Source organism: Astatotilapia calliptera, chromosome 5 (assembly GCF_900246225.1).
Source record: "Astatotilapia calliptera chromosome 5, fAstCal1.2, whole genome shotgun sequence".
Classification (NCBI taxonomy): Eukaryota; Metazoa; Chordata; class Actinopteri; order Cichliformes; family Cichlidae; genus Astatotilapia; species Astatotilapia calliptera.
In genome coordinates, this window is record NC_039306.1 from 33,649,940 (window position 1) to 33,664,862 (window position 14,923).

Here is a 14,923-nt window from a genome sequence, read left to right on the forward strand (position 1 = left end):
GAACATGGAAAGAGAGCGAGTATGATGAATTAGGTGCTGAACCGATGCAATTCTAAGGTCTCACCTATCTCTGGAGGACAGTAGCAGAAGAACTGTGACTGGGACGTGTTTATACTGTGGCGAGAAAGAACATTTCATTGAATCCTGCCCCCAGTGACCAAAAGACCTTCTTATTTCATTTAATGGTTTCAGCCAAGATTTGATGTGAAAATGATTCCGTGTCTCACCAAACTTTAAATTATTCCAGGGAGGAACAAAGTTTTTTGGACATAAAAAAACTAACTAAACAACTTGACATTCTGTTAGAAGGCCCACTCCAGGTCTCCACTCTAAGTGGCAACAATCTTGCCCATATTACCCCCCACCAGTCTCTTCTGCTCTCTGGAAATCACAGTTAAAATATCTACCTTTACATTTTTGATATGACGTGCACGCCGCTTGTTCTGGAACGCCCCTGGCTTAAGACTCACAGCCCCACTATAGTGTTCTCTAAACAAGACAACTGACTAGAGCCTCTTTTGCTATGAATGTTGTTTGCAGTCCATTCTGAAACGTAAGACCTGTTTCCCCTGTGTATCGTGACTTAGTAGAGAGTTAGCACCATTTCCCATCAGTTGACTCCCAAGCCACCATCAGGCACAATATTGAGCTATATGTCACATGCATTTTGTCTACACTAAGATCTAATAATTGTGCACATAACATTAAAAAAACGATATAAAGGTATTTAAAGCTTGCAAGTATCAATTACAAGTAAACATGTGGCATTATAAGCCTCTGAGGTTTAAGTCATCATCAGTGATGACCCTAACTCTAATGTTAGGCAATCAGAATTTATCATTTTTGTTTTTCTGGAAATGCTTACCCAACTGTAGGCAATCAGGGTACAAAGTAAAGTAGTGCTCCTAACTGGCATGCCTTGTTTTCTCCAAAATATGGGCTTAGCCTAAGGGTGCCATATATAACGATTCAGACTTCAGAGGGTTAGAAGCTTATGCAATCCAGTGACCCGGCAATTGCCAGATCCCATGAAATGAATGGGCCACCAAAGGATAAGCATCTGATGCCCCTCACCATCTTCTTATTGTGGTTCGCAAAATCTTTCTACTATAGCTGTCGAAATTAACGCGTTAATTGCGATAATTAAATTTTGGAATTAATTACGTTAGAATATTTAACTATTTAGCGCAACACGCAGATAAGTCCCATAATTCCACTTGATTTGTTTACCGCGCCACTGAAAATGGAGAAGCAGGAACAGGATGGCCTTCTGGATGGGGAATTTAAATACAAGAAGAACATAGATGGGACAATAAACAAACGCGTTGTAATTTGCACTCACTGTAGTAAAGAGTTTCAATTTCACCATTCAAATTCGACCTTAAAATACCACCTTAATGCCAAACACGCGTTTGTCGGGGCAGCAGCTTCACCCGGCCTGCGTCAGACCACTCTTAGTGAACGCAGGCCACTCGGTAAGTCTTCTTTGGACAAACTGACCGACAATATAGCCAAATGGATAGCAAAGGACTGTAGACCGCTAAGCATTGTGGAGGACAAGGGCTTTGCGGATGTTTTAAAGGTTGCATCTCAGGACGCGTCCTACAAGCCCCCAGCGAGAAGCACAATAACAATTCGAATCCACGAACTGTATGAAACGGAGAAAAAGAAAAAAGAAGAGGCTTTAGTTCACACAGAATGCGTGGCTCTGACAGGAGACCACTGGACATCATTGAGTAATGACAATTACCTGGGAGTTACTGCGCATTTAATCACTGAAGCCTGGGGTCTGACATCCTTTGCGCTGACTATAATGAAAACGGAAGAGCGGCACTTTGCGGAGGCTTGTGCAGAGCAGTTCCAGACTGTTGCTCGCAGGTGGAGAATTGAGGAGAAGGTGACAACAGTAGGCACGGACAGTGCGCGCAATATGATCGCCGCGGCTCGCATCATGCCATTCAATCACATGCCGTGTACCGCGCACATTCTACAGAGATGCATCACAGTGAGTCTCGCAGACAGTGGCTTTGTCACTGCGCTGGCCAAATGCCGCAAAATTGTTGGACATTTTAAGCACACCCCAGCAAACACAGCAGAGCTGAACGCAGAGCAGGTGTCACTGGGGCGCAAGCAGGAGCCGTTGGCCCAGGACGTGCCTACGCGCTGGAACTCCACGCTGGAGATGGTGAAGCGCTTGATCCGCAACCAAACTGCAGTAACCGCGACTCTGGATAAACAAAAGCATAAACTTGTCCTCCTGACGCCTCCAGAGTGGGACAAACTCCAGAGACTGGAGACACTTCTAGAGCCCTGCAGGTGAGCCTGTCATTGTGACCATAATTGTAGGTTTAGATTAAATGTATCAAACATACATCTTAAATCAGTTTTGTTATTATGAAAATGTCTTATTTAAAAAATAAATGAAATCAAATATTTTATTAATATTACCTAGTATTGAAAAGCTTTTTTTAATTTGCTGTCTTATCTGTGTGTGTGTGTGTGTGTGTGTGTGTGTGTGTGTGTGTGTGTGTGTGTGTGTGTGTGTGTGTGTGTGTGTGTGTGTGTGTGTGTGTATTCCACTGCAGATATGTGACTGAACTGCTGGGAGGAGAGGCCTACGTCTCCTGCTCTGTAGTTCTACCAGCCTTCTGCCACCTGCGCCGTGTCATGGAAGTAACTGATGAGGACCCTGCATATGTGGTGAGGTTTAAAGAGAAGTTTAAGGAAGACCTTGCTTCCCGCCAGGAACATACCAACTATGCATGGCTCCAGATCGCAACTGCACTGGACCCACGTTTTAAAGACCTACGCAGTGTGCCCAAGACTGACAGAGAAGCAGTGTGGACCACACTGGCAGGCATGCTGCATGAAGACTCTCCTAGAAGATCACACACTGCAGAAGAAGGTCCAGCCAAGAAGAGGCTGAGCCTGCTGCAGATGGACTCTGACTCTGAGTCAGAGGAGGAGGTACAGCAGGACAGAGCCATACAGCGCTACAGAGCAGAGCCCTGCACTGCCTTAGAGGACTGTCCCTTACAGTGGTGGGCAGCTCATGCAGGAGCCCACAGCCAGCTGGCCCGCCTTGCTCGCAGATACCTGGCCACTCCTGCCTCCACAGTGCCCTGTGAGAGGCGGTTCTCTGTAGCAGGGCACATTGTGAACAAGAAGAGGTCTGCTCTGCACTCAGAGAACGTGGACAAGTTGGTTTGTCTCAGCAACTGGCTGAAGGATGAGTAGACCAGAGGACCGTGTGTTTAGAGCTTGTTCTATATTTGAATGTGATTTAAACAATACTTTTCACTGTTGTTCATATTTTTTTGCACTAATCTACCTTACCCAAAAGGATGATTGGAGATTTTTTCTATTTTGCCTGTTGAATTAGGCCTATGTTCTGTGAACTTGAAGATGTATATGGTGTATATGACAAAATTATGAACATGGTAATAAATCCGGTCAATTTCTAGCAAACCAGCTAAAAATAAATAAAGAAAAAACAACTATATGTGCTGTTCAAGATTCATCTGGGAACACAATATATGATCCGATACAAATAAACAACATTTTCAGGGATTTCTATAAAACGTTGTATTCACCACAAATAAACCCATCTAAAAAAGAAATTGATCAGTTTTTGGACAACATAACTCTTAAAAATTATTGGACACTCAAGCAATGGCACTGGATTCACCACTGACACCAGGTGAACTCCAGGAAGCTCTGATAAGTATGCCCAATAATAAGGCTCCAGGTCCAGACGGCTTTCCTGCAGAATTCTACAAAGAATTCTGGTCGATTCTAGCACCAGTTTTCTACAGAACGTTGTTGGAAATTAAAGAAAAGGGCAGACTTCCATCAAATATGAATTCTGCAAACATTAATCTCCTGCTAAAACCAGGCAAAGACCCTGTATATCCCTCAAGCTATCGTCCAATATCCCTTATAAACGTAGACCTTAAAATAATCTGCAAAGCTCTCTCAAAAAGACTGGAGAAAATAACCCCCCTCTTAATTCATCCTGACCAAACTGGTTTCATAAAAGGTAGGCACTCATCAACAAATACACGCAGATTACTTAATTTGATAGACTACTCATACAGTAAAAACCTAGAAACTACAATATTCTCTTTAGACGCAGAAAAAGCATTCGACAGAGTTAACTGGAAATTTCTATTTGCAACTTTACACAAATTTGGTTTTGGATCCTCTTTCATAAACTGGTTAAAAATATTATATAATTCCCCAACAGCTTGTGTTAGAACAAATGACCAGACATCCTCCAGCTTCTGTCTCTTGAGGGGCACCAGGCAGGGATGCCCACTCTCCCCTTCACTATTTGCAATTTTTATTGAACCACTAGCAGCAGCAATTAGACAGAATTCAGTAATTAAGGGCATAAAATGCAAGAACGTGGAACATAAAATCAGCCTTTATGCGGATGATGTGTTACTCTTTCTCCAAAATTCACAAACCAATATCTCTGGGGTGATTGAATTGATAAACTCTTTTGCAAGAATATCAGATTACTCAATTAACTGGTCAAAATCTACAGTTCTACCGATTAATTGCTCCCTCCATAATTCCTCTTCTACACCACTGCAATCGGGAAATATAAAATATTTAGGTATTAATGTTTCTCCCAAGCTTGCAGATCTAACTAAATTAAACCATATCCCACTTTTAAAGAAGGTAGAAGATGATCTGGCTAGATGGAAATGTCTACCCATATCACTCATGGGAAGGGTTGCCGCTATAAAAATGATGGTCTTACCAAAAATAAATTATTTATTCTCAATGATCCCAACTAAACCGCCACAAGATTGGTTCAGATCTCTAGATTCATGTATGTCCAAATTCCTTTGGAAAAATAAACCCCCACGTATAAGCTTAAAAACACTACAAACGACCAAGGATAAAGGAGGACTAGAACTGCCTAACTTTCAGCACTACTTCTTAGCCAACAGGCTTCAGTTTATCTCAGGATGGCTAAAACATACCCTCTTAGATGAACCTTGGCTAGATGTAGAACAAGCACTTCTGCAATAATCTAGAGATCTCAGACCTACCATTTATCAGCTCAAACATCCAACGACATGAATGCTTTAAAAGCATCAACATCAGCTCTTCTCTGACAGCATGGTGGGAGTTTCTAAAATTGACGGCGTCTTCATTAATCCCATGCAAACGTACACCTATCTGGAACAACCCTGACATATTACAAAACAATAATATGATAAACTTTTCAGATTGGAGTGGTAAAGGAATCAAATATTTAGAACATATACTAGAAGGAACAGAATTTATTTCATTTGACAGACTAGTTACACAATATGGGATCAACAAGAAAAGATTTTTAGAATATCAACAAATTAAATCCATAGTAAAAAAGAAATTTAAACCGGGTCAAGTTGAACTACAAACACCACCAAGTGTGGTTCAATTTCTTACTCTTAAAACCCCCAAATTACTATCTAAAATATACAGAATGCTTTCTAAAACAGATGAATCAATATCACTTCCTATTGCAAAATGGGAAGCGGATTTATCAGTTAACTTAGACCTAAACTTCTGGTCTCAGATTTGCTTAAAAACCTTTCATCTAATTAGAAATCCCAGTCTTCAATTAATTCAATACAAAATATTACATAGAGTACACTATACAGGTCATCGGATGTTCAAGATGGGCTTTACGTCTACCAACAACTGCTCACACTGCCAAACCAATTCACCGGACAATTATATCCACGCTCTTTGGTTCTGTCCACCAGTTCAGAAGTTTTGGCGCGAGATATGTGAAGACTTATCGAAGTGTCTGAAATGTAACATTCCAACTTCCCCCTTAGTGTGTTTGTTGGGCAGCTTAGATAATGTCACTTCAGAAAAGAATATCGCCCATATGGTTTTCACTGCCCTATGCATAGCCAAGAAAACAGTCCTCATGAACTGGAAAAATAAAAATAATCTTAATTATAACCAATATAGAAATTATCTATTAGATTACATTAGTCTTGATACAGCCTCTGCCACCACATCAGATCAATTGCTCTGGGCTCCTTTGATCAGCTCCATCACCTGGTGGGGGTGGGGGGTCATAGTTTGGTCCCGCCTTCACTGTTGTGATTGGTGTGGGGGTAGGGACAGGCTTAGGGCATCGGGGGGTTCCCCGGAGGCATTTTCCTTGGGGGGCTCAACCCGGGGTAGCGGTCATGTCCGGTTAGGGGCTCTGTTGGCTCTCAGGTGACTGTTTCCTCGCGGATGCGTGCAGCGGGGCTAGGGGAGGGTCTGTGCTGACGGACGTGGGTTACTGACCTGGTAGCCTGGCTGCCCCTGGGTGGGTCCGGGATGGGCGTGAGGTTCTGGGGGTTCTCCGTCTCTGGGCTGGGGCCCGGGCCGGGCCTCGGGGGCTTGGGTCCTGGTTGGTGTGTTGCCGGGGTTGTGGCCCAGCCCTGGAACAGGGTGCCGCCGGTGCATCGAGCCACCTGGGGGGCTCTTCAACTGGTGGGGAAGATTGTCACATCTTGCAGGAGCTTTCCTCTCCTCAGGGGCTCTCTCTACAGGAGGGGGAGATACAGGAGAGGTGGAGGAAGATCTCAGCCTGGATGTTTATTGTCTTATGTAGTCTGGAAGATGAGTGGATGGTGGGGTGGGTGCAGTTTTCTCTGTGGTGGGGTTGGGTGGACTGTCCTGGGCTCTGTGGGGCCGGGAGGCGCTGCTGCGCTGGGCCCCGGTCTGGATGGACCTGGGCCCCCTTTCCCTGGTGGGTCGCGGAGTATGGGGGTGCCTACTGGGGTCAGCGGGGGAGCTGGCCCCAGGGAGGGGTCACTTGCCCCTCCCTTCCTTCCCTCCCCATCTCCAGCTGCCTCCCTCTTCCCGCTCCACCACAACCACCCACACATGCAGGACCTTGGAGTGGGGGTATGTCACCAGGGTGCAGAGGAGGCTACCCCCCCCCCCCCCCCCCCTGTCCCCTTCTGGCTGCCTCTGCCTCAATTTTATCCCACAACTTAGACATTCACATTACTCACACTCTCATTACACATACATATAGGATCTTGGGGGTGGGCACGATACACGGAGTCCAAAGTACCATCAGGGTGTACACCCCACCCCTGGCGTCGTTGCCCACCTCTCAATGTTAAATACACGTAGACATTGAGGGCCAGCAGGAGGGACTATGCGCTTACCTGCTGCTCTCTGGCAGGTAGCTCCAAGCCCTCCTGGATTTTAAATGCACCTTAGAACACACATGCATCAACACTACAATGAGCGGGTGGAGGGAGGTTTGGAGTCTTCTCTCACCCCCATTCTCTGCGACCTGCTGGAGCGGGGGGGCTAGGAGGAGGAGTTGGCCGTCCGACTGCGGTCTGGAGTGTGGGGCCTCCCTGCTGCTGCGGAGTCGGGGCGGTCTGCCTCCCCCCACCGCAGGGAAAAGGGTAACACCACCTGGGTCTGGGTGCAGTTCCCCCCCTCCAGGGGCAAGGGTACCTAGACCCGGGGCTTAGAGTACGCTTGGGGAGTGTGATCGTGTGTACAGCGTCTCTTTATATCTGTCTCCACGTTGGTTGAGTGTGGAGTAAGTGTATATGAGAGCATGAGGGTGGGAATGGATGTTTGTATCTGTGTGTGCCTGTATGTCTGTGTCTATATGTCAGGTTGGGTGTCAGGCGCCACCTCTCTGGGGACATCTTAGGCCCTCCAAGGTATGGAGGCCTATCTCCCCCTACCACCACTTCCCCTGCCAGTGGCGGACTCCCTCAGACATCGGTGCGTTGGTGGTTCTTTGTGTCCGGGGATGGGCGTCCAGGTACACACCGGCTCACTCCTTGGCAGCCGCTTATCGGGGCCTGGAGCCTGGGGCTCGCTCGGGCCACTTCGGAGGTGGGGTGCCCTCGGCCTCTCGGCCTGGGGCTCGGTCACTCAGGCACGGCTGGCTGCCGGCGGAGCTCACGGGCGCGTCACTGCAACTCCCCCTGACTTCTGCTCCGCGGCTGCTGAGTGAGCCCTCATCTGGGACTCTCCTCAGCTCTTACTGGAACAGTGGCGCGGCTGCCCCTCTGTTGGTCTTCCTTGGTCTCTTGTATTCTGGGGGCCTCTGGATGTCTGGAGTTTTGATCAGCTCCATACCTGCTTCATGCCCTGGGTGATCACACCCACAAACTACACCCTTTTTGGCTCCTACCTCAAAGCACACTGTGTTCTGTTGATCTTATGTGCTGCACAATAATGTTTAATATTTAGTATTTACTGTCATATTCCCATATATCATTGTGATGTTGTTTATTCTATTACTCTTGTTCTCTTCTGCTTGTTTTCTTTTTTCTTTCTCAGCAGGTGACCCAGGTGATTGATATATGCATTTTTTTTCTTCTTTTTTTTCTTTTTCTGCCCATTCTGTTGGTTTTTGGTTTTTGCCCTTCTCCCCCGTCCCTCTTCTCAGCTGTTTCTCTTTCCCTCTTTCTTTCTCCCCTTCTTTCCCCCAGTCAAGTCTGTCCCATATTCAGTAAGTGAAAATAAAATAAACAATAAAAGGTGAATCAAATGGACCATTATGGCAAGGCTGGGATGGTCAATTTGGTAAAGTAAATCCGTTGGGCATCTTTCTTTGCCTTTAGACAACAATTCTGATGGCAAAAGAGCCAAAGGGGACAGACACAAAAAAGAAAAAGAAAAAAAAGAAAAAAAAAAAAAGAAGAAGATGTATATGGATAAAACAATGTGCTAGATTTAAACGGGTGGAAAACATTCAGTAAAAATCCCTCACAATTATTTGAAGCCCTGTTCTGCTTGTACTGCTTGTACTCACAATTAATAATAAATAAAACAAACAAGTGTGTTAAAAACCACTATCTGTCCTGATTTTTACACATATATACACATATACACATATATTTCGAGTTGCGATTAATCAATTTTTAGGCTGTGATTAATTCGCTTCCAGCACAACACCCAGCCTACGTCAGACCACGCTGAGTGAACGCAGGCCACTCAGCGTAGTCTTAGCATTAAATAACACTAACAAGTGTGTAAAAATCCGCTATCTGTCCGTATGTTTGCACACATTTTGGTCATATTTCGAGTTGCGATTAATCATGATTAATTAATTTTTAGGCTGTGATTAATCTGATTAAAATTTTTAATCATTTGACAGCCCTACTTTCTACATAAAACTGCCCAACTTGGGCTTTGTCTGTCCAGTCAGATGAGTACGAGTCAAACATTTGAAAAATGGCATCGGGTGTATTATGACATGGATGTGTCTACCAAAGTTCATGGCACACAACAGTTGTTAAGTCATTTGAATGTGTGAACTTGTTGGTGCTATTAAAGAGAAAAAATGAAAGGAAATCTATTTCTGTCTTGACCGATGTGTCTGATAATTGTTGATGTGACAGACTGACAGAGTAGCATTTCCTGGAGACATGCTGTTAACAGTCAGCAGCAGGTTTGTCTATATGTAGACATGAATGAATGAATGAATGAAATGAATGAAACCTATTCTAATGAAGGCTAAAATGCTTTTGTTCACTTTGTCAAATTCATTCACTAGTCAGGCTAAATCAGATAATACAAATCAGAAATGTTTCCTCTCCCAAGCAAGACATCCAATCCACACAAAATTTTCACACAGTATGTTGACCGATTTCACTGTTGATTTGCACAATGCTTACTAGCCAGACTGTTTATCATCCACTGAGGGGCTTTTTGTTGTATTGCAGTTTCACACCACCAAGGCAGGCAGGCAGGCTGCTGCCAGGAGGCCGATTCTACCCAGCCAGTACGTCACGGCTCAGCTAGGAGACTTTAAACACGGTTCCCACACACAAACAAATACGCCTCCTCCCTGTTGTTCCATCTTCATAAATTTCTGCAGATTGTAGCCCTGCTTATCCTTGTTACAGTTTTGATTCTAAGCATCCAAAGTGATTGTGTGCAAATCAGTGTTTCAGGCTTGTTTTTCTTTCTTCACATTGTTCTCAATGAGCCATTTCACTTTGTCTGCTGAGTTACAATGTTTAATCAAAGGCCCTGCTGTTTTTCAGCAGGCTCATAAAGACAATTTATCTAGTAGAGGGAAAAGTTTAATGCGAGCAGCCAAAGCACTGGAATATTTCACTGAATGAATGTAACAGCCTTTCTTAGTGAACCTTTCAAAAGTTTTCAAGCCTTTTTATCAGATAAACTCAACTAAAAACTGAAATTCTGTCAAGAATTAAAACTGTACTTGTTCTTTGGCTACGAAGAGAAATATGCATTGGTTATACATACAGATGGTCCAACATAGAAATGTTACTTAGAAACTGATTTCTACAGCCACCCTGTAAAAATCGCAATTAAAAAACAATTTAAAAAAACAGTTTCCAAGTTCTGTTGAACAGAGCAAGAGATTTTTAATACAGCTTTTCCAAATGTCCCAATTGTATCTTGGATGCTTACATTATTTTAATTTACACACAGAAACATTATTTCACAAAAAAAGAAAAACTAGGTCAGAATTATCAGCTAATAGTCAGTTGTGTATCCCTTTTGATAGATAACAGCCTGCAGTCGTTTGCTGGAAAATCTCCCAAACTCGTCAGGATTTGATGATCTTTTGGCATGAACCTTGGTCTTCAGTTTATCCTACAAATTTTAGTGGGATTCAAGTCAGGGCTTTGTGTAGGCCTGTCATTAATGCTCCCCTTTTCTTCTGGAGGTCATTCTTTGCCAGGAGCATGTATGTTTTGGGTCGTTGTTGTGCTGGGGGACAAAGTCACAGTTTTGCTGCTGACTGCTTGAAGTTTTCTTTCACAATCTTCACACATCCTTCTTTCTTTATGATTCCTTCTACCTGGACAATATTCCCAGTTCCAGACACAAGCATTGGGTCTGGAACACAAGCATCCCCACAGCATAATACTCTCACCAGTGGGTTTCACTCTGTGGACATTGTTCTGTGGGTTGTTCGCGTATCCCTACTTTGTTTAAACAATAGCAGCATCTCTTTAAAGAGATGCAATTCTAAGATGCAGTATCTCATCATACCAAAGGATGTTCATCCAGTATAAATAATCTTTCTTCACGTCATCTTTACATACTTCAGTCTGGTTCGAATGTGGTTCTTTTGCAGAAGTGGAGTTTTTTTCTTGGTCTGAAACCTCAGTCATTCCTGTGCAGAGATCTAGTGATTGTCCTCTTTGAGACCACAATTCCCAACTTCGTCGCTCTCTTGTGTCTTAGCAGTTGTTCTTGGGTCTTTTAAATGCTGTGATAACTTTGTGTATCCATCTCCTGCTTCGATCAACAGTTCTTTTTCCAGTCTAAATGGACTCCTTTGGAAATAAAAATAATTTATGTGTATAAAGAAAACTAATATAGTTAGAAATAGGTTGGAAAATCACTTGGAATTATTTTGACAAAAATTTAAACTTAAATAATCTTGTCATCATCCTTTTTCCTTTTAAAAGGAAAAATAACCACCCTAATGTAGAGGTAATGTCAACCATATTGATAAATCACTGGATATTTTTACATTATCTCAGTTTACTCAGTCAGTACCTGGTTTTATGTATCCATTTAAAAATATAGTCAGTCTAAAGAGAGAAAAACTTTACAGTAAAATATCAAAGCTGTAACTACGTGTTACACGCAGCTAATAGGTAATGTTACTTCTCTATTAACTAGTTAGCTACTCACTGTAGTTAATGCTAGCTCCATGTTATCTTGTACTGGGACTGGTACAATGACATCCCCATTATAAATTCAGTATTACTCAATGCATGCTGGGTACTGCCACCCATCAGTGTCATGCGGCGGCTGTGTGAAGGCAAGAGAGGACCCAAATGCACGGCTCTAGACACACGGGGATGAACTCAAAGGCAGGTCTTTATTAACAGGAGCATAAGAAATCATACAAAACTATACTGGGAGAAACTAAAGCTGAGGCGCTGGGAAGACATGGGAAATGCACACAACCTAGAGGGACGACGCAACACAGAACAAAGGGACACTCTGACATAAATACACAGAAGGTAATGAGGGAAGTGGGAACACACAAGGAACACAGCTGAAGACAATTACTCATGACCGAGCAGGGAGGACACGAAACTGAAAATACAGGGAGTGCAGAATTATTAGGCAAATGAGTATTTTGTCCACATCATCCTCTTCATGCATGTTGTCTTACTCCAAGCTGTATAGGCTCGAAAGCCTACTACCAATTAAGCATATTAGGTGATGTGCATCTCTGTAATGAGAAGGGGTGTGGTCTAATGACATCGACATCCTATATCAGGTGTGCATAATTATTAGGCAACATTCTTTCCTTTGGCAAAATGGGTCAAAAGAAGGACTTGACAGGCTCAGAAAAGTCAAAAATAGTGAGATATCTTGCAGAGGGATGCAGCAGTCTCAAAATTGCAAAGCTTCTGAAGCGTGATCATCGAACAATCAAGCGTTTCATTCAAAATAGTCAACAGGGTCGCAAGAAGCGTGTGGAAAAACCAAGGCGCAAAATAACTGCCCATGAACTGAGAAAAGTCAAGCGTGCAGCTGCCAAGATGCCACTTGCCACCAGTTTGGCCATATTTCAGAGCTGCAACATCACTGGAGTGCCCAAAAGCACAAGGTGTGCAATACTCAGAGACATGGCCAAGGTAAGAAAGGCTGAAAGACGACCACCACTGAACAAGACACACAAGCTGAAACGTCAAGACTGGGCCAAGAAATATCTCAAGACTGGTTTTTCTAAGGTTTTATGGACTGATGAAATGAGAGTGAGTCTTGATGGGCCAGATGGATGGGCCCGTGGCTGGATTGGTAAAGGCAGAGAGCTCCAGTCTGACTCAGACGCCAGCAAGGTGGAGGTGGAGTACTGGTTTGGGCTGGTATCATCAAAGATGAGCTTGTGGGGCCTTTTCGGGTTGAGGATGGAGTCGAGCTCAACTCCCAGTCCTGCTGCCAGTTTCTGGAAGACACCTTCTTCAAGCAGTGGTACAGGAAGAAGTCTGCATCCTTCAAGAAAAACATGATTTTCATGCAGGACAATGCTCCATCACACGCGTCCAAGTACTCCACAGCGCGGCTGGCAAGAAAGGGTATAAAAGAAGAAAAACTAATGACATGGCCTCCTTGTTCACCTGATCTGAACCCCATTGAGAACCTGTGGTCCATCATCAAATGTGAGATTTACAAGGAGGGAAAACAGTACACCTCTCTGAACAGTGTCTGGGAGGCTGTGGTTGCTGCTGCACGCAATGTTGATGGTGAACAGATCAAAACACTGACAGAATCCATGGATGGCAGGCTTTTGAGTGTCCTTGCAAAGAAAGGTGGCTATATTGGTCACTGATTTGTTTTTGTTTTGTTTTTGAATGTCAGAAATGTATATTTGTGAATGTGGAGATGTTATATTGGTTTCACTGGTAAAAATAAATAATTGAAATGGGTATATATTTGTTTTTTGTTAAGTTGCCTAATAATTATGCACAGTAATAGTCACCTGCACACACAGATATCCCCCTAAAATAGCTAAAACTAAAAACAAACTAAAAACTACTTCCAAAAACATTCAGCTTTGATATTAATGCGTTTTTTGGGTTCATTGAGAACATGGTTGTTGTTCAATAATAAAATTATTCCTCAAAAATAGAACTTGCCTAATAATTCTGCACTCCCTGTACTGACACCAAGATGTGGACCTTAAACACAACACAGTACACAGAGATGAGCACAGAACACCGGAGCCCAAGAAAACAGCTCAAACACAGTGCAGTTCAGGGGGCCGAACATGTGGAAGGCAACGGCGGCGGCGAAGGAGACGATGGAGCTGTTCAGGGGGCCGGCCGCGCGGAAGGCAGCGGCGGCAGAACAGATCCGGAGGCCGGCCGTGTGGAAGGCGGCGGCTACAGAGCGGGACCGGAGGCCGGCCGCGAGGAAGGCGGCGGCGGCTCCCAAGCGTCAGGCGTACTGGCCGAGGCTTGGTGGGCACAGGACTAGGCGAGGCAGGACCAGACGGCAGCTTAGCAGCTGCGGGACCAGAGTAAGCCGAAGCTGACGCTGCAGACGAGGATGAAGACTCGGATGAAGCTGGACCAGACGAGGATGAAGACTCGGATGAGGCTGGACCAGACGAGGCGGAAGCAGAAGCTGATGCTGCAGGCGGCGTGGATGTTGAGGTTGCAGGCGGTGGAGCCAGTGATGGCTGAACGGTCTCGTCAGAACCGTCAGCAGACATTATGATGTGCTGGCCGGGCCCCTCGGACCCGCCAGCAGAGACGAGGAGGTGCTGGCCGGGCTGACCAGAGCCGCCAGCGAAGACGAGGAGGTGCTGGCCGGGCTGACCAGAACCCCCAGTGGAGATGAGGAAGGGCTGGCCGGGCTCTCCAGAACCCCCAGCGGACAAGGCAGGTGGCAAGCTGCGGAGTGCTGGATGGGCTCATCCGAGCTTCCAGCAGGAGCTGATGTAGAGCTAGAGGGTATCGGGACTCCTGGCTGAATGTTAAGCTGACCGGAAGACCAAACTGCTACAGGGGACCAAACTGATGGCTGTAGTAATGGTTGTGGTGACAGTGGAGTGGGCGGTGGAGTGGACGACTGAGTTCACGGTGACTGTGCTAATGGTTCAGCTAAAGAGTGCATTAATGGCAGGACTACAGGTTGAATGACTGACTGAGCAGCAGCCTGAATGGCTGAGTGTCGTGATGGTTGTGGTGGAAGAGAAGCAGGTGGTAGTGTGGATGATGGCGCTAAGGGCGATTGAGTGGCAGACTGAACTGATGACTAGATGAAACTGAAAATACTGACACCAAGATGTGGACCTTAAACACAACACAGTACACAGAGATGAGCACAGAGAGAGAGAGAGAGGCAGAGAACAAGGATGAATACGAGGGGATGAGGAGAACACAGAACACAAAGGACGGGAACACGGTACCAGAACAAACACCAC

At 44.8% G+C, this 14,923-nt stretch overlaps 1 protein-coding gene across 1 annotated transcript; it reads left to right on the forward strand.

Moving 5' to 3' along the window:
* Window positions 1-1,117: 1,117 nt before the first annotated feature.
* Window positions 1,118-3,237, forward strand: LOC113022188 (zinc finger BED domain-containing protein 1-like). The gene is made up of 2 exons (XM_026167326.1): window positions 1,118-2,316; window positions 2,586-3,237. The coding sequence occupies exons 1-2, from the start codon at window positions 1,244-1,246 to the stop codon at window positions 3,235-3,237; spliced, it is 1,725 nt and encodes a 574-aa protein (XP_026023111.1). The 5' UTR covers window positions 1,118-1,243.
* The last annotated feature ends 11,686 nt before the right edge of the window (window positions 3,238-14,923 follow it).